Source organism: Siniperca chuatsi, linkage group LG1 (assembly GCF_020085105.1).
Source record: "Siniperca chuatsi isolate FFG_IHB_CAS linkage group LG1, ASM2008510v1, whole genome shotgun sequence".
NCBI lineage: Eukaryota > Metazoa > Chordata > Actinopteri > Centrarchiformes > Sinipercidae > Siniperca > Siniperca chuatsi.
In genome coordinates, this window is record NC_058042.1 from 17,138,519 (window position 1) to 17,162,441 (window position 23,923).

General features: G+C 38.4%; 1 protein-coding gene across 4 annotated transcripts; it reads left to right on the forward strand.

Moving 5' to 3' along the window:
- Positions 1-1,861: 1,861 nt before the first annotated feature.
- On the forward strand, positions 1,862-22,164 carry dhx38 (DEAH (Asp-Glu-Ala-His) box polypeptide 38). Of its 4 annotated transcripts, none has more exons than XM_044197187.1 (27): positions 1,862-2,327; positions 3,268-3,596; positions 4,285-4,481; positions 4,742-4,885; positions 4,997-5,159; positions 5,736-5,854; positions 5,946-6,022; positions 6,120-6,275; positions 6,427-6,588; positions 6,763-6,870; positions 7,858-7,982; positions 8,089-8,226; positions 8,358-8,544; positions 9,686-9,871; positions 10,057-10,197; positions 10,718-10,828; positions 11,174-11,290; positions 11,410-11,517; positions 11,639-11,751; positions 13,092-13,300; positions 14,674-14,828; positions 15,669-15,824; positions 16,237-16,371; positions 16,822-16,947; positions 17,039-17,134; positions 18,127-18,248; positions 20,683-22,164. In XM_044197187.1, the coding sequence occupies exons 2-27, from the start codon at positions 3,271-3,273 to the stop codon at positions 20,762-20,764; spliced, it is 3,759 nt and encodes a 1,252-aa protein (XP_044053122.1). In that variant the 5' UTR covers positions 1,862-2,327; positions 3,268-3,270; the 3' UTR covers positions 20,765-22,164. The 4 variants fall into 4 exon arrangements, with proteins under 4 accessions (XP_044053122.1, XP_044053139.1, XP_044053131.1 ...); XM_044197204.1 differs by having other exon boundaries at positions 2,019-2,327; positions 4,288-4,481; XM_044197196.1 differs by having other exon boundaries at positions 2,019-2,316.
- Positions 22,165-23,923: the final 1,759 nt, after the last annotated feature.

Genomic DNA, 23,923 nt, shown 5'->3' on the forward strand with positions numbered 1-23,923 from the left:
TTGGCAAAGCCAAAGGAGACTTGTCTCAGGGGACACTTGAAAATAAAAAACAACACTATTTTCAGTAAGCAAAATAACTTTTGGTCCAATTAACACACCACATAAAATGTCTACTCTGCTGCAAAAGCAGCAGAAACACTTGTTGGCTGTATAAGGTTCAAACCCTGTTACCAACCGCACCCCCATCCCAACAGAGTGCCTGAATACCTGTACGCCATGTCAAAGTATGAACTTAATTTGCCTAACTATAACTTCCCATGTGACAGTTTACATAAACTGTGCCAAAGAGAGGCCGATAACTCAACATTCAGGGATAAAGAGCCAAACAAACCACCAATTTAAACATCACTCCTTGTGATGCCCATTTTGTCAAAAACAAACAAAGATTTTAAGAAGATTAACTGATTAACTGAAAACTGGCTTCTCATAATGAATGCAACAAATGGAGTACTGTGCATGTGTTTAAGACAATTTAAGTCATTTAAATTTATTCATATATTTTGTGGTCATTATGTTATGTTAAGGCTTTTACTAAAATACATTAACTTGATGTGACCATCAATACGATTTTTCAATCTAAAATGTAGTCAATTAGTGTCACCATCCTCAAGCTTTTCATGTTTTTTTGTAAATCAGTTTACAACTAGTGTGTAAAGTGCTTTGCTCCTAACATAGGGCAGAGATGCCACACATTCAGTTTTCTGAGGCAGCTGGGATGTTCTCTTTGTGATTTGAAATTCCACAACAAAGATGTGACTCCCTTTTCATCACAGCTGCTCTTTCTTCAAATTAATATGTCATGGGTTTACTGTCCAATACACTTCCACAATATAACAATTGCATTTTTTTAACAATATTTATCTCAATTCATATTGATAATGGGGACAGGGTGGTTCTAATTTTACAGGGGTAGCAAAACCTTTAAAGGTAACTCACATGGGACCTTAGCGCACAATTGTGTGTTTTGAGTTGAGCACTTTTCTAGTTCAATAGAAACATCACTCAATGTCTCTTGCCAAGTACATAACCAATACGTTGATTCCTGGTGTGTAAACCTTTTAAAGCATATGATTTATGTATTTAAGATTTTCCACATAATTCACTACAGCAGCGATCATTACAGAGAACATGAAAGTTTTCTTTCCATCATCTTTTTCTTAAAGTATTCTATAGACAAAACCTTGGTAATATTCAGTCAGTCTTAAAGGGACAGTTCACCCAAAAATCAAAAATACATATTTTTCCTCTTACCCGTAGTGCTATTTATCCATCTAAATTGTTTTGTTACTCAATCCACAGACCTTGTTGTGAGCAGTTTCATGTAGGAACTAACTGCTCACAACAAGATCTGTGGATTATCTTGAGTAAACAGGTCATGATTTCTGGAAAGAGAGTTTTTCGAATTTTTTTTTTTTTTGGGCACATTGAGCACCAGTTTGTCACACTTAAATGTTTCAGATCATCAAACAAATTTAAATATTAGTCAAGCATAACACAAGTAAACACAAAATGCAGTTTTTAAATGAAGGTTGTTATTAATAAGGGAAAACTAAATCCAAACCTACATGGCCCTGTGTGAAAAAGTGATTGCCCCTAAACCTAATAACTGGTTGGACCACCCTTAGCAGCAACAACTGCAATCAAGCGATAACTTGCAATGAGTCTTTTACAGCGCTGTGGAGGAATTTTGGCCCACTCATCTTTGCAGAATTGTTGTAATTCAGCCACATCGGAGGGTTTTCGAGCATGAACTGCCTTTTTAAGGACATGCCACAGCATCTCAATAGGATTTAGGTCTGTTTCAATTCCTGTCGTCTATTATCTATTTTTTAGACAGTTATGGGCATATAAGGCATTTGTTTTGATTTGTTTTAATTATTTAGTGCACTTAAGCGTTTGAATTTGATTAAATATTTAGTTTTGTATTTATTGTTCACATTTATTGCCGTTACCTACTTTATTTTTTCTCACTCATCTCCCTGTGTAAACACAATCTGTTTAAATAAAGTTTTAAATATTTTTTCTGCTACCCCTTAGAATTGTGGGATTGCAATGGCTGCTCCCGTGTCTGTAAACATACGCATTGTAGTTACGAAAGCCGCAGTTTAAGTATTTTCCAGCGACAGCCACAGGTTCCTCATTTTCGGGACTATTTACGCGTCCATTAGTTGACCTCAAATGTTTAACTTGATATGAGAATTTCTGCATTTTAGACCCAAAGAAACACGCGGCACTTCTCCGCGATTTGCCGCCCGGCCTAGTCAGGACTCAACCTGATATCTCGCACGCTAGCTAAAGCTAGCTGCTCTATCTAAGGTACGTTTGAGGTAAGAGTTTAATTTAATTTCATCCAACTGTTATTAAACAAGGGAAAAATATAATAATTGTACTTACTTACTTATGAACCTAGCCCTATTTGTGACTTTGGAATAACATACGCAGTGTTGAGGTGACACATGGGGCTACTACTAATGGCCAAAAAGATGCTGATTGTGTAAATATCATATATGATGGATGAGTTACGACTTTCTAATAAAGTTATCAATGTCTTCTCGGATTGTTTCTGAGTAAGTTAATAGATTACTAGACGTTACCCCTTTTAGCTGAAAGTAACAAATAATTGTTCTTGTGGTAAATAAAAACAAACGCCTGTAATTTTACAACTCACTAAGTGTCCAGGGTCGGAAACTGTCACGAATTTCGGTTCAATGTAGTGCTGAATCGATTAGATAGAAAAAAATTAATCGACAACAGATTTGGTAACGCATTCATTGTTCAAGTGATTTATTAAGAAAGAATAGCAAACATTTTCTTGTTGCAGCTTCTCCACTGAAAGGATTTGCTGCTGTTCTCTGTTTTATATAATTGTCAATTAGATTTGACACAATTAGTTGATTAATCAATAGCTGATCGACAGAAAATTCATTTGCAACAATTTTGGTAATCAGCTAATTGCCTAAGTCATTTTTAAGCAAAAATGCTGAAATTTAACTGGATCTAACTTCTCAAATGTGAGCGTTTGCAGATTTTCTTCTGTCGTCTTCTACGACAGTAAACTGAATATCTTTGGGTTTTGGACTGTTGGTTGGACAAAGCAAGCAATATGAAGAGGTCACCTTTGAGTCTAGGATCTTGTGATTGGCATTTCTCACTTTTTTTTTTACCTACTTATAGATCAATCGATTCATCAAAAAAATTTACAGATTTCTTAATAATGTGTAGCTTTACACATTTTCACCTTTTGCACATATCATTATTTCACCACAGATAATGGATGACGATGTGTCCATACATAGGCTGGAAGGGACAGATCCAGCTGCTCAAGTTGGTGGACTGATAGTAAAGAAGAAAAGTGCTGCTGCAGAGCCCCATGTTTTTCGGGCACCCACTCCACGCACCTCCTTGCTGGGCTTGGATCTGCTGGCAGCTCAGAAAAGGAAGGAGCGTGAGAGTAAGGAACAGGCAGATGCTAGTGGGGATGACACAAATAGAAAGAAGTCAAAAGTTTCCTCCTATAAGGACTGGGAGGAAGGTAAAAGTGACTCTGGGTCTGATGAAGAAGATGATGAGGAGAACAGAGGTGGTAAGAAGGAGAGGTACGTGTCAGTGCTTCACACAGAATAACATTGTATTGAAAATTATGGATAATGTATAAATAGACAGGCAACACCAATCCGTCATGTCTATGAAGTGCCAAATGAACATTAGACATAGACATAATGATAATTAAAAAGTCATATGAATAAATTCAAACAAAACATATTCTTTTATTTTATAATGCCACTTTGCAAAGACATTGGGATGAAAAGTGGCATTATGAATTAAAATGGTGGTGTGAAATAAAAATAGACATTTTGAAATAAAAACTGCAATGAACCTGCATGACTGAAATGCAGGACAATTTTATAATATAACAATTTTGAAAATGTATTGGATTATTTTACAATTTTGTATTATTTTTGTATTTGTTCATATGATCGTTTATTTTATAATGTCTTATTTATTTATTTAATATTAAATACTTTGGGTCTCTATACCCCTGGGCATCCCATTTTGGAACATTTTTAAAGCACTTTTTTGTGGATTTTAGTTCTTTCAGAGAAAAAGACCACCTTATCTGTGAGTCACTGCAAAACATAAATTAACTTGCCTTTCTTTTAATGTTTATGTATTCCTAGTATTTTCTTTGTTCCCCTTTTACACATTGATTATGTTACTAACTGTAGTAGTGTACACATACGTATAGTATGACTAATTTGTAATATTTTATTTTCATCATGCCAGCAGGAAGTATCGTGTGACTGGCGCAGAGACACCCTCAAACCCCGGAGGGGTCAGTGAAGAGTTCCGACGCAGACACCAGCAGAGAGAAAAAGACAGACGTGAGCATGGAGTCTACGCCTCCTCCAAAGAGGACCACAACAGAGAAAGAGACAAAGAAAGGAGCAGAGATAAGGGCAGAGACCGAAGGAGTGACAAAGGTGATTCTAAAGATTACTTGGTCATGTAGTAGTAATTGTATTTTAATGTGACTAGACTTTTTTTTTTACTCAGAACAATAAGTAATTACATTTGTGATGAGCAGATGGTTAATTATTTTACTTTTTCTTACATTTATTTATTCATTGTAAAATGGATCAATTATTTGACGAACATAATTGGTAGATCAATCGATAATGATAGTAAATGTTAGATCAGTCGTTGTTGTTGAGAGTAACTTTCCCCTGTCTTTGTCTATCAGATGAGCGAGAGAGCAGCCATAGCCGTGGCAGCCGGTCGGAGCGTGGTGAGAGGAGCGAGCGCTCTCAGAGAGATGGCTGGTCTGATCGCATCAGCCGGGGGAGTAAGAGAGATGAGCCCCTGACACCACAGCATCGCCCCAGAGGTAGTTTTGTTTTATTCATTTACTTTTATTTCAATTTATTATTTATATTTTTCTTTGTTCCAAAGACCATATATTTTATTGGTTGACTAAACTTATTTTGTTTTTACATAGATTCTTTCACACCCTCACGCTCCAACTGGGAAGAGGATGATAGTGGTTATGCCAGTTCACGGCATTCCCAGTGGGAGTCTCCGTCCCCTACCCCGTCTAACAGAGAGTTGGACCGCTCAGAGCGAAGCCATCGCTCCAGCCGAGATAGTGAGAGGAGAGACAGGTAAACTAACTGTCATTCATTTCAGTTCAACCTTTTTATTCCCCTGAAATCAAAGCCATAGTTTTATTTTTAAAATGTACTTAAAGTAGATAGTGGAATTGTAATAACAAACAATACATGATGGTTCAATGCACTTCAATGCAGAATAATTGTGAATGGAAAAATCAGAATCAGAAATACTTAATTATACCTAATTTTGCAAGCAGATCCTTACCTACATAAAATGTACTTGAAGAATGGGGGGGGGTTGAGACTGAACATTCTCCAAACACCTTATTTGTCCACAAATTCAATTTCCAATGCAATGGTGATGACAGCTACCGGTTATTAGCATTTTACAACATGGCTATTTGTATTTGATAATACCTTTTTAAGCTCTATGATGCATATTGTCACATTTTTGTATCGCAAAATATTGTCATTACACTCCTATTATGTACTGTCACTTAGACATATCAGAGGCTTTTATAAATCCGCACTGTAAGTTCTGCTTTTCACATTCGACATGAAATGCTAAGCTGCTGAGAAACTAATGCTACGTGATGTTTACATAACATCTGTCTGCTGTGTGCTTAGGTCAGTCAGAGGCCGTTACCCTGACGACACACCCCTGCCTACCCCATCATACAAGTACAATGAGTGGGCCAATGACAGAAAGCATCTGGGTTCCACACCTCGTTTATCACAAGGAAAAGGTACTATTCTAAAAATAAGCCATTTTCTGCTCACATGCGAGATTTAAATACTGTATGTCTGATAACATTTCTTATTCTGTCTCTTCTTCAGGTAGGAAAGAAGATGGTGAGGGAGGTATTATGTTTGATAATGAGGACGAGAAAGACCAGTGGCAGGAGGACCAGAAAGTGAGTGTCACAGTTATACCTCATTTATGCCTCAAAGAAACTATTAACTGTTTTCTGGTGATAAGCGTTTTTCTCTATTTGTCTCACTGTTTTGCAGCAAGCAGACAGAGATTGGTACATGATGGATGAAGGCTATGATGAGTTCCACAACCCTTTCACTTCTACCTCTGAAGAATATGTAAAGAAGAGAGAGCAGATCCTTCAGAAGCAGACTCAAAAAAGAATATCTGCCCAGAAACGACAGATCAATGAGGTGCTACCACAGTGCTTCATATCAGCCCAATCAGAACTGTGTGTCTGCATGCACAGGCATATACTGTATATGTGTCTACTTATTTGTGCATTTGTCTTGTTAGTGCATGTGTCTTTGTTGGTATATATAACAGCTGTGTTTCTTCTCTCAGGATAATGAGCGGTGGGAGACCAACCGTATGCTGACCAGTGGTGTGGTCCAGAGGTTGGAGGTAGATGAAGACTTTGAGGAGGACAATGCTGCTAAGGTTCACCTGCTGGTTCACAACCTGGTTCCTCCCTTTCTGGATGGAAGAATAGTCTTCACTAAGCAGGTAAACAAAACCTAAACCGTTCTGTTCTTTAGTCACTAGTTTGGACAAACAGCTGTGACAAAATATTAAATAATGATTCAGTGCCTTACATGTCATATTTTTGTCAGAACGATACTCAAAGAGTTTGTTTTTGATCTAAATGTTTTTATGTTTATATTTGTTTTTCTGCTACAGCCAGAGCCTGTCATCCCTGTAAAAGATGCTACCTCTGACATGGCCATCATCTCTCGTAAAGGCAGCCAGCTTGTCCGCAAACATCGTGAGCAGAAAGAACGCAAGAAGGTTTGGCCGGATTATTAACTAAAACTCAGGGTACTACTTAGACAAATGCAGAGACCCAGTGAACGGCACCAACCTGGCTTTGTGATCCTGATCCTGACCAGGGTTTAATGTGGGTCTGACACTGCTTGACTTTGGTATGAAAGGGTTAACACATTTTTATGTATACATAAGGTTAAGATCTCTATAAAATTACTATGACAGTAATATACTAATGGCAAGTCCTGGACCTCTCAGATAGAGATTCTGCTATTCTCAATTGTAAAAGCACTTGGAAATAACTGTAGGGTTAAAATTGTTGCATTAACCCTTTATAAGGTAACCAAATAACTGCTGCTGAAATGCTGAATACCCATACATTTTACAGCCGTTTAAATCACACAGAATTATGCAAGGTTTGCATAATACTTGGGTTTTGTTTTGTGTGTTGTAAGCAACACTGTTCCTGTGATATTAATAAAAGTATGGATCAGATGAATAGTTCATGATATATATATAAAAGCTAAAACCAGTAAGGATTTGAAATAAATATATCATTGTTATATTCATCTGTATGGAGAAATAATCAAATAATCAATAATCAATAATCTTCATTCTCTGCTGTTGAGAGATATTAATGGGGCATTGTTATATTCATCTGTATGGAGAAATAATCAAATAATCAATAATCAATAATCTTCATTCTCTGCTGTTGAGAGATATTAATGGAGCTTGTTGGTGTGCACCTGTCTGGTTGATAATGCCAATGCTGTCTAACTTCATCACTTCAGTAAATTATTTATTCATGATCACCTCACCTGGTTGGTTGATGACATTTTAACTGCAAACCACCATCAGTGAGGTGGAACAACTTGACAAATGCAACACCAGATGCTCCATAATCTCCTCTGTGAATGTGCATGAAATTGCAATCTGTGTGTGCAGTTACAGACTGAAGATTTAATCTTCATAATCACATGATATAATTAATATGAATAATTATGTTTTCAGGCACAGCACAAACACTGGGAATTGGCAGGCACCAAGTTGGGGGATATCATGGGGATCAAGAAGAAGGAGGATGAAGACATCTCTGGGGGCAAAGTGGTAGGCGAGGACGGCAAAGTAGACTACAGGTGACCGGACTGTCTATGCAAAGTTTGAATCTAGATGACATTTTACATTTTCTTTTTAATAATCCAATATTAATTTTTTGGTTATTTTTCTCTCTCTGCCTTACAGAACAGAGCAGAAATTTGCAGACCACATGAAAGAAAAGAATGAGGCCAACAGTGAGTTTGCTAAGAAGAAAACCCTTCTGGAACAGAGACAGTACCTGCCTATTTTTGCTGTCAGGCAGCAACTTCTTAACATCATAAGGTATTGATATCCGGAGTTCATTGCTGTCCTCAAATCCAATTTTAAATCCAATTTTCACATTAAAACTAATGCAATATTCTTTGAGTGAGTCATAACTTTGACTGTTTCAATGTGTTTACCGGCATCTGCAGGGACAACAGCATTGTGATTGTTGTTGGGGAGACGGGCAGTGGGAAGACCACCCAGCTGACTCAGTACCTGCATGAGGATGGCTACACTAGCTATGGCATGGTGGGCTGTACTCAGCCCCGAAGAGTGGCAGCCATGAGTGTGGCCAAGCGAGTCAGTGAAGAGATTGGCACCAACCTTGGAGAAGAGGTGAGACAGCTGTCTGATCAGTGCCTCCATTTCCTTCTGAGACTTTTGGTGTCTGCAGGAATATAATGCACATTTTTTATAGAGCTACCATAGACTCCATTTTACGTTATGGTATTACCAGCTGCTGCAACTTTTAAGTTTAACGCTGAAATCTTTAGTCTGGTTAAGATGGCAGGGAAGATTGTGGGGAACCCTCCCTCCACCCCCTCTGAGTATGTGCTAATGAATTACAGGGTCCCATTGTGTAAGCACAATTGTTATAAACATATAAACTGAATTTGTCCCTCCGTTATTTAAACTTATTATTGGGCAACTCATTTAACTGCAGGTTTTTTACCGACGGTGTGTTTGCTCGTAAGCATGTAAAGTGAGACGTGTATGCTTTTGAGATTATGCCTTGGATTTTTTGTAGTTTTTACCAGAGTGAATGGCTTTGTGACTAATTTGCTTGGTTATTTTAAATCACGCTAGTGTTTGAATGTGTTTTCTTATTTAATGTGTTTTTTATTGTGATGTTTGGTTTTGATGCAGCAATTCCATTAATCTGAGAATTTTTACCTGTGGGAGACAATAAAAGTAACCTTAAACTTAAACTTAAAACTGAAGGTGAATGTGTCCAAAATGTCTGTTGGAATCATTCATTGCACAACTGCTGAGTTGGGGTAAGCTAAATTTGAACCAGAGAGTAGTTGTAGCATTTACAGAAAATTTGATTAAGAACTTGAACTCTTGCCTTTTTGTTTTCAATTTCAAAAAACTAATTTAACTAATATGGTAAAACTGTGAACTTGTTTAAATCCTGTCTGACACCTGATCGATGTAGTTGCCCCATGACTTCTGAGTAGAGACAAACAGAGCTATTGTATCTGCTGTTGTTTTTGAACGCCTTGTACACTACAGTAATTATTGCATTGAGTAATGCCCAGTCTGAGGGCTCCCCACAAACTCAATAGTAAGTTATATGCTGTGTAACACTGCCATCTAGTGGAAAAAGGGAAAATAGAGTGTATGTGTGTGTGTGTGTGTTTCTGGCCTGGGATTTGTCAGGAACTGAATGAGGAGCAACAATAAAGGGAAACACTGGAGCTGATTAACATTGATATTTGATGTAAGTTGATTATCCCTACAATGTTGCCTGCAGGTGGGCTACGCAATCCGTTTTGAGGACTGCACGTCTGAGAAAACATTGATAAAGTACATGACAGACGGTATCCTCCTCAGGGAGTCACTGAGGGAGTCAGACTTGGACCACTACAGTGCTGTTATCATGGACGAGGCTCACGAACGCTCCCTAAATACTGATGTGCTGTTCGGCCTGTTACGTGAGGTCAGTACACAACTAACTGACAACCAAGATTCCTTTTTGTTATTTTGAAGACATACACACAGCTGCACCTGCGGTGTGTCTAAATAATAAATTACCTAGTGAGGTTATTGCTGTTTTCTGATTTCAGTGTAAATACACTATGATTTAATTCAACCGTCTCTCTTCTGTCCACTGTTTCCCATCAGGTTGTATCTCGACGCACTGATTTGAAACTCATAGTTACCTCTGCAACTATGGACTCAGACAAGTTTGCAGCATTTTTTGGCAACGTTCCCATATTCCACATTCCAGGAAGAACATTTCCCGTAGACATCTTGTTTAGCAAGGTATCTTTTTGTTTCCATCCAGCTTACACTTAAAGGCACTTACACTACATCCAATACATTACATCATTGCCACTAGATCCTTTTGGCAGCTTCAGATAATTATTATTATTATTATTATTCCATATTTCAGGAATTACTACTGATAAGTAATTTTTCTGAGACTGTCTTAATAAGACAAACATATAATATCAAAGTAAAATAATCTTACATTATAATGCAATCTTTAACCTTTTTAAAATATGTGTTTAACCTTAAGAAAAGTCTATATGACCGACATAGGCAAGTGATGTATCACATTTAGTCATATTTTCATTACAAACACATAGCTTTCAGTTTATCAAATACCCTATAGACAATACATATACTGTATAAATTGATATGTGAACTAACTTTATAACAATAAAAAGCTGACTCTACTGTTGTGTCAAAATTCTATGAATTATGTTTTGGTTGTTGTAGTGTCATCAGTGTTTTTTTTCTTTTGTTATTGGACTAATTTGTTGTGTTTTGTGCTGTCTAGACTCCTCAGGAGGACTACGTGGAGGCAGCAGTAAAGCAGGCCCTGCAGATCCACCTCAGTGGGTTGATAGGAGACATCCTCATCTTTATGCCCGGGCAGGAGGATATTGAGGTGAGGGACATGGCTGCTATTATCACTCACATATTTTGGCATAAAGGACTGTGATCCGAATTTCATTTACAATGCTGTATAAATAAAGTTGACATGTTTTTTCCATATATAATCTCTTCATTGGGCAACACAATCACCTGACTTGTGTATACCATTAGTTTTTGCTCTCAAAAATACAGAATGTGATCTGTCAATTCCCTGATACCCTGCTGGCCATATCCTTTCCATAGTTTTTTTTTTTTTTTTAAATATACATTTATCTGTATTTTGTCAGTGGACAAGGAACACAAGGTTCTTTCCATTTTGTGTTCCCAATTGAAGTAAGGTATATCCTTGTCCTTGCAGGTGACGTCAGATCAGATCGTGGAGCGGTTGGAGGACTTGGAGAACGCTCCTCCTTTAGCTGTGCTGCCCATCTACTCCCAGCTGCCCTCTGACCTCCAGGCCAAGATCTTCCAGAAAGTTTGTATCTGTTACTGCCTATAATGTTGCATTCATTTCTACACTTTACATCTATGAGTACTTGTAATAAACACACGTGAGGAAACAAATTTGACTGCCTTTAATTTTTCCTCTGCTAGGCTCCAGATGGTGTGAGGAAATGCATAGTTGCTACTAACATCGCTGAGACCTCCCTTACTGTGGATGGAATCATGTTTGTTGTGGATGCGGGATACTGCAAACTTAAGGTTACATTGTGTATATATATATTTTTTCACGCTGCAGTTCTTAAAGTCCTTTGCCTTTGTTCAAGTTTAAACCAATCTCACACCATTTTTGTTTTACTCACTTCCTTTTTTCTGTCAACAGGTTTTCAATCCTCGCATTGGAATGGATGCTCTACAGGTTTATCCCATCAGCCAGGCTAATGCCAACCAGCGTTCTGGCAGAGCAGGACGTACAGGACCAGGGCAGTGTTACAGGTAATGACCTTTGTCTTGTGTTCACAAACATGCACACAACCACAAGTAGTGTTGAGCTGGAATTGGTGCACTGTTAATAGATTTGCCATATTCAGGTTCCTGCAAGGCTGCTCTTACCCTTGGCTTTTAGCCGACAATACCAAGAGTCTTCTGATCCTACAAAAGGGAGAATACTTTCTTTTTGTTATTCTTTTTACAGTCACCTGAGAGCAGGAACATGTATTATTTTCCCACTCTGGTGTCTATCTTAGTTCACATTCAGAAATAAATCACCTGAATATGATGATTCTTTTCCATTCCTGCTTCCCTGAGAATGTAGCACAACTGTTGTTAAAGTGTGTTTTCTCCCTTCAGTCGTTTGAGATGGTTTGCTCTGGGCTCTGGGCTCTGGATGTGTGACATGACCGTGCTTTCAAGACATTCAGAGGCAGGAAGAGAGAGAGTGGGCCAGAACCCTAATCTCCAGAGGATTTCATGCAGTTTAACTCTGTTTATGGCAGGGAAATGTGCCACAAAAGACCCTGTCAGAGGTTTCACTTGACCCCTCCCTCTTTTGCCACATTTACTTAAGTAAAGACTGAGTGACATAGACACACACAGGATGATACATTTTGCATTGCTAATAAGCTAGGATTCGTATGAAAGCCCACATATTTCTGGATTAATCCTGCCCACCTGCTCTTACACACGAGCTCACACAAATCTATGAAGAATCAGTTTTGAAGCGGCTTTACAGAGTACAGTCAAGGTGTTTGAGTAGCTGTGGATGTGTGTATGTGTTATAGAGCACAGAGAGTGAGTCACAGTGGTTTGCTTCACTTGCGTGAAGAATTCCACACTCAAAGACCCTTTTAGCTATGACTACAGGCACTCACTCACAAGCTCAACACCTCCATATACATTTGAATCATTCTGTAATAATAAGCACCCATATCAGACAGCTGTAATTGTTGCAAAAGCTTTGTAAAATAAGGTCCTTTACTTTAACTCCCTAAATAAATTGTAGTTTTGTGAATTTTCCTCTGCAGATGATCTGCATCTGGCGCTTACTGCTTAGTTAGAACTCCACTGACATGTCTGCACATATTGGAGAACAAAATAATTCACATCAGTGTCACATAACCTCATGGCCCAAAGGAGCATATTCCTCATTGCTCTGTCTCTGTTTGTGCAGTGTTTCAGTTTACGTCAAAAATAAAAAAATATGTACAAACATCTGTACATTTTTCTTGTTTAGAAAAATCAGATTTTAGTATATTGTCATTCTTGGTGGCTTAAATTTCACACTGACTGTGTCTGTCTTTGTCCATGTCTGTCTCTGTACCCTTATTTCTGTCCAGGCTCTACACTCAGAGTGCCTTTAAGAATGAGATGCTGACTACCACCATACCAGAGATCCAGAGGACCAACCTGGCCAACGTAGTCCTGCTGTTGAAGTCTCTGGGTGTTCAGGATTTGCTCCTCTTCCACTTCATGGATCCACCACCTGAGGACAACATGCTCAACTCCATGTACCAGCTCTGGATCTTGGGAGCTCTGGACAACACAGGTGGGTAGTGAACAAAGGTTGGAGTTACCAGAGGCATCATAAAATGTTGATAAGATACTTGCATTTACATGAGATTGACATATTTAATAGACTTTTCATATTCTGAGTATTGTAATATACTGTAATGATTACCTTTTTGACGGCTAATTGTGTCCCGAAAGACTTTGTCAAGATGTGCTTTATCTAATAAAAGATACAGATCTAATAAAATGTAAAGTTTTAACTGTGCTCTGTCCATCACAAGTTTCCAGGGCTGAAGGTGATGTCTTCAAATGTCTTGTGTTGTCCAACCAACAGTCCAAAATCCAAAGATATTCCATTTACCGTCATAGAAGAAAAAGAAAACAAGCAAATATTCACATTTGAGAAGCTGGAACCACAGAAGTTTTGCAAAAAATATCTTATTTGATTATTAAAATCATTGCCAATTAATTTCAAAACTGTAAAACTTAAAATTAAAACTGTTGATTGACTAATTGATTAGTCAACTAATCCTTTCAGATCCAATTTAAACATATAAATAATTTAACGATAAAAGATTAATACTTATCCATCATGTATTAATAATGCAAAGTCTTCTAATTATATGTTGTATCAATTTTCTTTTCCCTACCTCTAGTAGCAGGCCTTACAAGGCCTAGACCTGTCTTATATACAGTAGGGCCAAACAACATAAATCATCCTCCTTTAGAGATGAAGATGAAGCTGTGATATTTGAGGGTTGTTTTTCCCCCTCAGCGTTGCTTTGAGCTGCTACAGTGATGCTGACACCACAAACACAGGCAGGGGACTAGCTGTTTAAAGGATGCTGCAGTGATGATGCAGACACTGCAAACAGACCTGGAGGCAGTAGTTGTGACATTTAGCCAGTGGAGTAATTGCCTAGTAACTGATCTCGTGTTTGATTTGACTGGTTGGGTCTCATTTCTGTCTCATCCTTAGCTAGATTCCAGGGGATTTAGGGATTTGGGGATAAGGGGGGACTTTTGATGATTCCCTGTATGGTGTGTTAACAGCAGATTATCTCTGATTAAGGCTTGCCTGCCCCATACTAGCTGCTCTGCTTCTCTGCTTTTCCTCCTCATAAGCTTCTTAGACTCTGTCGTCTAATCATTTAAATCAGGACTGGCAAAGTTTTGGATCTCACTTTTTTTTTTCTCTACAAATATTCTCAACTGTCAGCAGTTCATCCTCCTCTCAAGGTGATAGACAAATAGGTGTCACATTATGCTGGTTTCTCCCTCACGCCAGCAGGCTTTTGATGGAAAAGAAGCTTATCACTCGTCTTGTGCTCATCCCTCCTACTTTCTTCACATCTCATGCACTTTTCTTCACTTTTTACCTAGTAATTGTGTTCTCTTTTGGCCTTTCAGGTGCTTTGACACCGACAGGGCGTCTGATGGTGGAGTTTCCCCTCGACCCCGCCCTCTCCAAGATGCTGATTGTGTCCTGCGATATGGGCTGCAGTGCTGACATCCTTATCGTCGTCTCCATGCTGTCTGTGCCGGCCATCTTCTACAGACCTAAGGTACGTCTTATTTTAAAAATTCATAATTGAAACACATACTGTTTATCATAAACTTACTGTAAAGTGTCAGTGTGAAATAGATGGAAGGCTGCCAACCCTATATCATTTTTTTTTTTTAAGAATCCATTTGTATTCATGTATTTTGTTGTGTAAAAGCGGCTTTAATCCATATTTTTATATTAACAATGGGTCACATGGCTACTTGTTTGGGAAACGGGGTCGCTCGTAGTGATAAACCCACTGAGACTTATCACCCGAGTCTGCAGCTCTATGGAGCATTATAGTGTTTTCAGCTGATTGTTTTGCTTTTCCAGCCCACAAATATACTATTCTAGTTCACTCTCATAGCGTTCTTTTCGGTTGTAGCAGGCAGCTCTTTTTAGTGAAATAGCTCTAAAAACCATCAGCACACTACCTGTCCAGCACCAAATGGCAGACAGACACAATTGCCTACCTGGTGAACATAGTTGGCAGAAACCAAAAGCACAGCTAAAAGAGAGTGAATATTGGAATTATTCGCCAGGTGACCAGAAAACTCAACTACAAATGAATGATAATGTTGCTCCGTAACTGCTAGATGTGTAAATGTGCAACTGCTAGCAAATTTGTTGCTCAAAAGGTAACAAACAATATGTATATCTATGTTGTGTTCACAGCTTGTTTTCTCCTGCGTGGCCAAAAAAACAATTATTGCATTTTTAAATACTGTATTTAATAATTCACACATTTAAATGCATAACATTATTTGTTGGTGTAGAACAATATTCCACAATGGAAACAAAAATAACCTTAAAATGATAATAAAAAATCCCAGAAAACTCAATCTGTGTCTCTCTGCAGGGTCGTGAGGAGGAGAGTGACCAGGTGAGAGAGAAGTTCTCAGTCCCAGAGAGCGACCACCTCACCTACCTTAACGTCTACATGCAGTGGAAGAACAATAATTACTCCAGCATCTGGTGCAACGAGCACTTCATCCACACCAAGGCCATGCGCAAGGTCAGACTCCGTTTATCTAAACCTTCTGGCTCTGGATGGAAACCTGTCATTCAGGTTTCACTTGAGTTCCAGCACATCGAGATGATCATGTGTTAATATCAGTTTAAATTGTGCATTGTTTTCTTGCTTTTAGTTTAGTGTTTGAATATGTGTAGTATATGATTCAGGTCCTGTGAGGCCTATTCAGTATCCTGTTGAATTATTTTAAATATAGTTGTTATCAGTCTGTAAATATGGGGACTTCTGATATTTCCTACTGAGATAGTCTAATACTCTGAAAATTTTTTTGATTAACGGATTTTCACATGACAGCAATGATATATATTTTACCCTAAAACACTTGATTGCAAGCCAACAGGTTCGAAGAGTTTTCTATGTGGTTCCACTTTCAATGCATATTGTTTTTGTGCAGGTGCGTGAGGTGCGCTCCCAGTTAAAGGACATCATGGTACAGCAGAGGATGAACCTTATTTCCTGTGGGTCAGACTGGGACATCATCAGAAAGTGCATCTGTGCTGCCTACTTCCACCAGGCTGCCAAGCTCAAGGTACTTCCTGCACTCTGGGTTTTCCTCAGTTAATATGTTATGCCTAGTGGCAACTGGTTGTGGCAGATTTATAGCAGCATAATTACAGAGTGGTGAAATATCCCTTCTGGCCTCACATTAATACAGCGCTAAAATCTGAAAGGGAATTTGAAATCATGACTATATAATCAAGGGTCTCCATTTGACTTATGAGTAGCCGGCTAACCCAAGCAATCCCAGCAGTGTTGGATATACTTCAAATTTATTTTCCTGCTGTCTAAGCCAGGTGGAGAAGCAAATTAACCCAGATGACTTGCTTTGCTCTGACCTTAAAGTGCACTCAGATGCAGGCACAAACACACACATTTAGACCAACACACAGTTAAACTTCAGTACACTACACACAGTGTCCCATTTTCCTATCCAGAGTCGCACATTTGATTTGTTATTTATGCCTGTGTTTGCTCCCAGGGCATTGGTGAATATGTGAACGTGAGGACAGGCATGCCATGTCACCTCCATCCTACCAGCTCCCTGTTTGGTATGGGCTACACTCCTGACTACATCATCTACCACGAGCTCGTCATGACCACCAAGGTAAAAAGTCTGTCGGCTGCAGAACTTGAAAGCATGAAAGCAATTAATGATATATGTGCTGTTGATGTTTAACTTGTGCTTTGTGTTGTAGGAGTACATGCAGTGTGTGACTGCAGTGGACGGAGAGTGGCTGGCAGAACTTGGGCCCATGTTTTATAGCATCAAACATGCGGGTAAAAGCAGACAGGTAAGGCAAGACAAGGCAAGGCATTGAGCAAGTACAATGCTTATTAGGTTAATTTACAACACAGCCAAAATTATGTAGATAGGAATGTCTGTGTACTTCTGCTCTGGGGCTGATTTTCATAATTTGGGCTTTGTCCCTTAGTTCTAATCCAGGGAAATCTTAGTGCTGCAGCATACAATAATATTTTTGACCAGTGGTTCCTGACCATTTTGGCTTGTGACCTCTTAGAATGCGACCGCTTGTCACTGGTTGCATATGTCCACTGGTTGTGACCAGTTCAACTAAAAAGTAATTTTTTTCTTTGCTTTTATCTGAAAAATGTGTAGGGACATGAGGAGATAAAATTGTAATTCACAAGAGGAAAAAAGCAATTTTTAGCATAAAGTCTGAAAAATATTTCAAAATTTGCCAAAAATATATTTTTTGCTTTCCTATCTTGTTAAGATTTATCTAATGACCTTTTAGTGGGGGTCCCAACCAGCATATTTGAAACCACTGTTTTAGACAATAGCGTGCTTCCAATGATGTGGCAGTAGTTTAGGGATGGTCCTTTCCTGTTTCAACATAATGCCCTTGTGCAGAAAGCCAAGTCTATAAAGAAATGATTTTCCCAGTTTGGCGTGAAAGAACTTGACTGACCTGCACTTTTGGGATGAACTGGAACGCTGACTGTGAGCCAGGCCTTATCGCCCAACTTCAGTGGTCAACCTCACTAATGCTCTTGTGACTAAATGTGAGCAAATCTCTGCAGCCAGGTTCCAAAATGTTGTGGAAAGCTTTCCCAGAAGAGTTGAGGCTGTCATAGCAGCATATTAATTCCCAGGGTTTTTGAATAAGATAAGGCTGTAATGTTTGGGTCTCCACAAACTTTTGGTAACATAGTGTACCTTGTGCACATATAAACTCATCAGCTGTATTGACTAAAATACATCTCATAAAGTTTTTCTTATTTATCTGTATACCTTCCTCATCTGTTTGTGTTGCTCTTCCAGGAGAACCGTCGCCGGGCCAAGGAGGAGATCAGCAACATGGAGGAGGAGATGTCCCTGGCCGAGGAGCAGCTGCGAGCGCGTCGAGAGGAGCAGGAGAAGAAGAGCAACACTGGCAGTGTTAAGTAAGTCAGCGACCATCGCTCTTCCTTTTTGCCTCCTCATCACACACGGGCCTCATCTAACAATAGTTCCCCGTGGCTCTAATTTTCCACATAGGCAAGATAGAAACATTTAATTTACCTACCTCGCTGCCAATCCATATCTTCATCCCTCCCTCCCTCTCCTCTTCGCCCACTCTCTCTACTCCACCTCTCTCACTCTTCATGATGAGCTTTTCTCACCTCTGGTCCCTCCAGATGAGACAAAAAGAAATAATATTGACACCTGGCTGACCCCCATTACTGCAGCAATTTAAATTGTGCCATAGCAGAGCAGAGAAAGGAGGGGAACGTTCAATTTCAAATTAGACCAAAAAATTAATTTCACACCCATCTGTGAGCTTTACAGAGAGAAATAAGGTTATAAAGACAGACTTAAAAAACAAACTTTTATTGTTAATTAATCAGCTGGTTTATCTCTCTGAGTTTGTATGACCATGTCTGTAACAGATCTGTTGAAAATCACTCTGGAGGTATAGGATTAAGAATTATATTTAAGCAGAGGAAGCAGGATGTGTGATAATGAATGTTGTCAGCTCTCCTGGGCTCTTGGCTGCCTTTGTCCTCCTGCAGGCCTCACAAGCTTCTCCTCTATGAGTTCAGTGTGACCAGGATGAAATACTTTGCTTTACGCTTTCATGTGCTGGCTGCTTATCACCTGTCTCCCTGCCCACCAGCACAGATCAGTGGTGTGAATTAGTAAATGGCCCAGTCAGTTGTTTTGTATATAAAAGTGAAACAGTATTAGTGTTTTTGGAACCACATAAGTGGTAAGAGCTAGAAGTGGGGGCCCTTGTAGTTCCATATGAAGCACATAAAGGACAATACCACAAGTTTTAGCTCCTGAAGTACAATCATGTATACTTAAGGCTGGGTATCAAACCTCAATACTTCCTTTTTTCGTACATGTGGCTGAACATGGAAAGCTGTCAAGTACATAATTAGAGAACTGTCAAACTGTCACTGGTTCCAGCTTCTCAATTGTGAGGATTTGCTACTTTTCTTTGTCATACATGACTGTAAAATGAATATCTTTGTGTTGTGGACAGTTGGTTGGAAAAAACAAGACATTTTAAGACGTCACTTTAGGGTTTAGGAAAGTCTGATGGCCATTATTTCATTCACTATTCACCATTTTCTGATGTTATTGGCCAAACAATTAGTTGATGAATTGAGAAAATAATCAGCAGATTAATTGATAAGGAAAATAATCATTAGTTGCAGCCCTACTGTCAAGTACTGATAGTAGGCATTAAATGCTTGGTCAGATTTGTGCTATTCTTTACTCAATCTGTGTTTAGACAGTTTTGGACTAAAATGATCATTTTGGCAGTTTTAGACAAATTTATTTAGACATAGTTCTTAAACAGCTGCTTGTGTTTGAGAAGTTTGACTTAAAAAACAACTATCACTAGTAACGAAAAATTTCAAACAATACCTAGGCCTGTGTGTACCTCACATTTTTGCCGACTATTTTTACTGTAGGCTATACAGGTTAAGATTTATCGATGTATTTTTCCTACAATTCCAGGAAATCATAGGTTTCTGTTAATTTTTGTATGGGTTGAAAATCAATAGACAACATACTTCTGGAACTTGCTTGAGTTGTGTAATCCATCACAGTGTGTGTCAAAGTTACAGTACTGTTGTGTGGTACTACAGTTTATGTAGATCTGAAGTAACTAATATAAATGAATGATTACAAAACATTCTAATTTCTAAAACACAGCAGTATGATTTGCAATATTGTAATAAACACATAATTTGTAGTGAATGGTATAAAACATTCAAAACCAATGATATGGTCCTTTTCAAGACCCTGTAGAGGAAAATACATGTTAGAATCCACTAAACACCCCACGTCTGCATTGTCCACCTACTTGTACATATTTTCATTGCTGTCATGAAACTACTAGCAGCTTGTGTATTGAGGAAAGCACAACAATTTCTCCTGAAGTGAACAGGGAGATGGAGAGAGGGGGACACAGTGACAGAAGGGGGTTATGGCCTGATCGTTGTAATTGCTGCAAGTGTGTGTGTGTGTGTGTGTGTGTGTGTAAGAGAGAGAGATGAGGGAAGTGTGGGCAGTGTCAAAGTGTCACGCTGTTGTAATTATAGATGATAGATTTGCTGTCAGAGGCGTCAGGCTCTACTTCCCAACACTCTTCACAGAGACACCGGCCTGCCTTTTCACTCTCCTCCAGTCCTGCTGCTTTCATGTTCACTTTCAGCTTCTCCTCACCTTCAGCCTTTAATTTTTTTTTTTTTAACCACAGCTGTTTACCTAATGTAAGAGATGTTTAGCATTTTACTAAATGGAGCAATACAGAATTAGGCTGAGTAGTATGTTGTCATAGCAAATAAAACTTGTCTTCCCACTGATTTTTCTCTGATTCAGGGTTGTGAAAATCTGCACACCAGGAAGAAAAGAAGAGGCCCCCATGACACCCAGACGCACCCCTGCCCGCTTTGGACTGTAGAACACCCCCTGAAGGTTAAAGCCCGCCAACCAACCATGTTGGATCCTCTAGACTCATAATCCAGACCTGGACCACACCAGCACAAGCAAACACAGTGTAACTTCCAGCTGCCATTAGTCCCTCACAGCATGGCAGTAATCAACTGCAGTTCATGTACAGACCACTAGAGTGAGAACTTGTATAAGGCACAAGACTCAAAGACTAACCAGGTCCATCAAAATGCCTCCCTCCACCTTTATCAGCCGATAGCTGTTTCCATCATACATTTTAAGGAATAAAGGATGACTGTGTTGTTGTTTTTTTGTATATTCAGTATTTATATGTAGTCATTGCTGAAAAGTAGTTTTACAGATGTCTAATGATTTTACCTGAGCTAGAAACTTTTAATTTTCTATGTTCTGTTGCATTTTCTCCACCCTGAGTGTATTATCAGAGTGAAACTGATAAATAGTGATCTAATTGCAATGTTACTTGTCTTTGTGTCCTTGCATTTATTAGTTCTTGTACTGTTGTGGCTTGAACAGTGGGTATGCCACCACGAAGTGCTCCTCTACAGACTGAAGCACTAACTGTATTTGTGGGATGAGAGTCTTCAGAGAGTTGTATTGCACTGTCAGAATGTAACAAACTACATTTACTCTAGTACTGTACTTGAGGGTACTTGTACTTTAATCTCATGCTACTTTCTGCTTCTACTCCACTACAATTCAGAGGGATTATTTTCATAATTCTAATTTATTTTTAATAATTTTAACTTTTGGTCTATTGGTTGGACAAAACAAGCCAGTAAAGCCACCTTGTAAAGGTGTCACTTTGGGCTTTGGGTCATTGTGACAGAATTTCTCCCTATTTTCTGAATTTTTACAAACCGAACAATCAAATGATTAGAAAATAATCAGCAGATTAATCCATAATGAAAACAATTATTAGATTATTAGTTGCAGTCTTACACAAAATAGTTCAAATGAGCTCCACCTAAACCAACCATAACAGTAAAATCCCGCTTGAACATTAATGCATGAGTGATAATAATCTAATGATATCTAATAGTCTAACAGCCACAGGGGCATTTTCTGCATTGAGTACTTTTAATACTTTAAGTACATTCTCCTGATAATACTTACATACTTATACTTAACTAACATTTTCAATGCAATACTTTTACTTGTAATGGAGTATTTTTACAGTGTGGTTTTAGTACTTTTACTTAAGTAAAGGATCTGAATACTTCCTCCACCACTTGTAATACCCCATAATACACACACACGCACAACACACTCACACAGGCTTAGGCAATTGACCTTTTTCTACTTTCTGTTAACCTCGTTCCAACAATGTAATGTACCACAGCTTTGCTTTATATGAAACATTATCACGCTGGATTAAACATATCAACTGTTTTATTTTCATGGTCCTTGTGTTCAAAATAGCACATGATTTCCTTTGTGGGTTTTCCTCTAAACAAATGTGTCTTTTAAATTGGTACATTTGTTTGTTGTTTTACCTCTTCTGCCCTCTCAGCTGATCAGAATATCATGCAGCTTCAGATAGACTGGTCTATCTGGAACAAAACAGTTTAGTGAAGGCCATGTTTGGATAGTGACAGTGGTTCCGTTTTTTTTGTTGTTGTTTTTTTTTACATGGATCTGAGACAGTAGGAGGACTGCTAATGGAGTTTTTTTTTCTCTAAATGTCTTTTGTAAATAAAAAAAAAAATGTTAGCTATTTTTTAATCCAAGGTAATTTCATTTGATATTGTAGACACTAATGTGTCTCTTTGTGCACTGCGAGTGCCTAGCATAATTATGTCATTTAGATGGACTATTTTAAGTTACTTCTGCAGTGGCATGAATGATAGCTCAACAAGTGAAAGTGATGCAAATTAGTTTGGGCTATAATTTCTCTATATGTGGCATGGATCTCTTCAGTGAATATTTTTGCTTATGTGTCTCCCTATAAAAACAAAACAGTGAATGGTTCATTTAGAAGCTCTCTGCTGTGCACATACAGTATGTCTACGATTCAGTCGTTTTCTACTGCTAGAGATTTAATCAGGCACTGAAAAGGTGACAACACTTAAGGGGTGCAACAAAAGATTATTTTCATTATTAGTTAATCTGCAGATAACTTTTGGATGAATTGTTTTTTCCATAACATTTCAGAGATGAAAATGAAATGCCCATTATAATTTCTTAGAGCCCAAGGGGACGTCTTCAAATTAGAGCTGCAACTAATGATCATTTCCATACTGATTAATCGTTTGGTTTATTAATCGTTTGAAAACCAACAACCCAAACCCCAAACATATTGTGTTCATTGTGTGCATTTATGACAAAGAAAAGCAGAAAACCCTCACAATTACAAAGCTGAAACAGTGACTTAAACAATAAATGGATTATCAAAATAGTTGCTAATTAATTTCCTGTTGATTGATTAATAGAATAATAATTGTTTCAGCTCTACTTCAAATTGCTCTTTTTGTTCGACCAACATCCCAATTCCAAATATATTAAGTTTGCTGTCATATGACAAAGAAAAGCAGCAAATTTTTACATTTCAGAAGCTGGAGCCAGGTAATATTTAGCATTTTTGTCTTGACTGGAACAATTAATTGATTATAAAAAATAGAGGATTGATGATGAAGTAATTACTTGGTTGGGAAAGGATTATTATTAGGATCATTATCCTAACTGTCCTAACAGTTGACTGTTGCGCATGTGATTTCTTTCAAATAACTTGAGGTCAGGGAGGTCATGGGCCTTGGTGGGTATGTGTAAATATAAATATGGAACAACCGCAAACAGCAATGTCGTGTGAGCTACATATCTGAAATGGCCATATTGAAATTCCCAGAACGGTTGTTTTCATTGTCAGCTGCACAATTGCAAGCTGAGGCGAGCGAAACTGATCAGAGAGAAACAAAAAGCCTGGGTCCATCCCTCCCTCACTCACTCAGGCACTTGCACCCACAGATGTCACACATCTACATGAGTGATCCTTGAGCTTTGAAAGCCCTCAGCTGTAGAGATGTTATGCTTTAGATGAAGAGCCAGGCTATATGTGGGTGGATCTTGAGTTTGGCTTTATTGAAGCTGTATGTAAATCTTCAGGTCACAAGACTATTGAACAAAAGCCTGGATGGTGTTCCAGTGTCTTCAT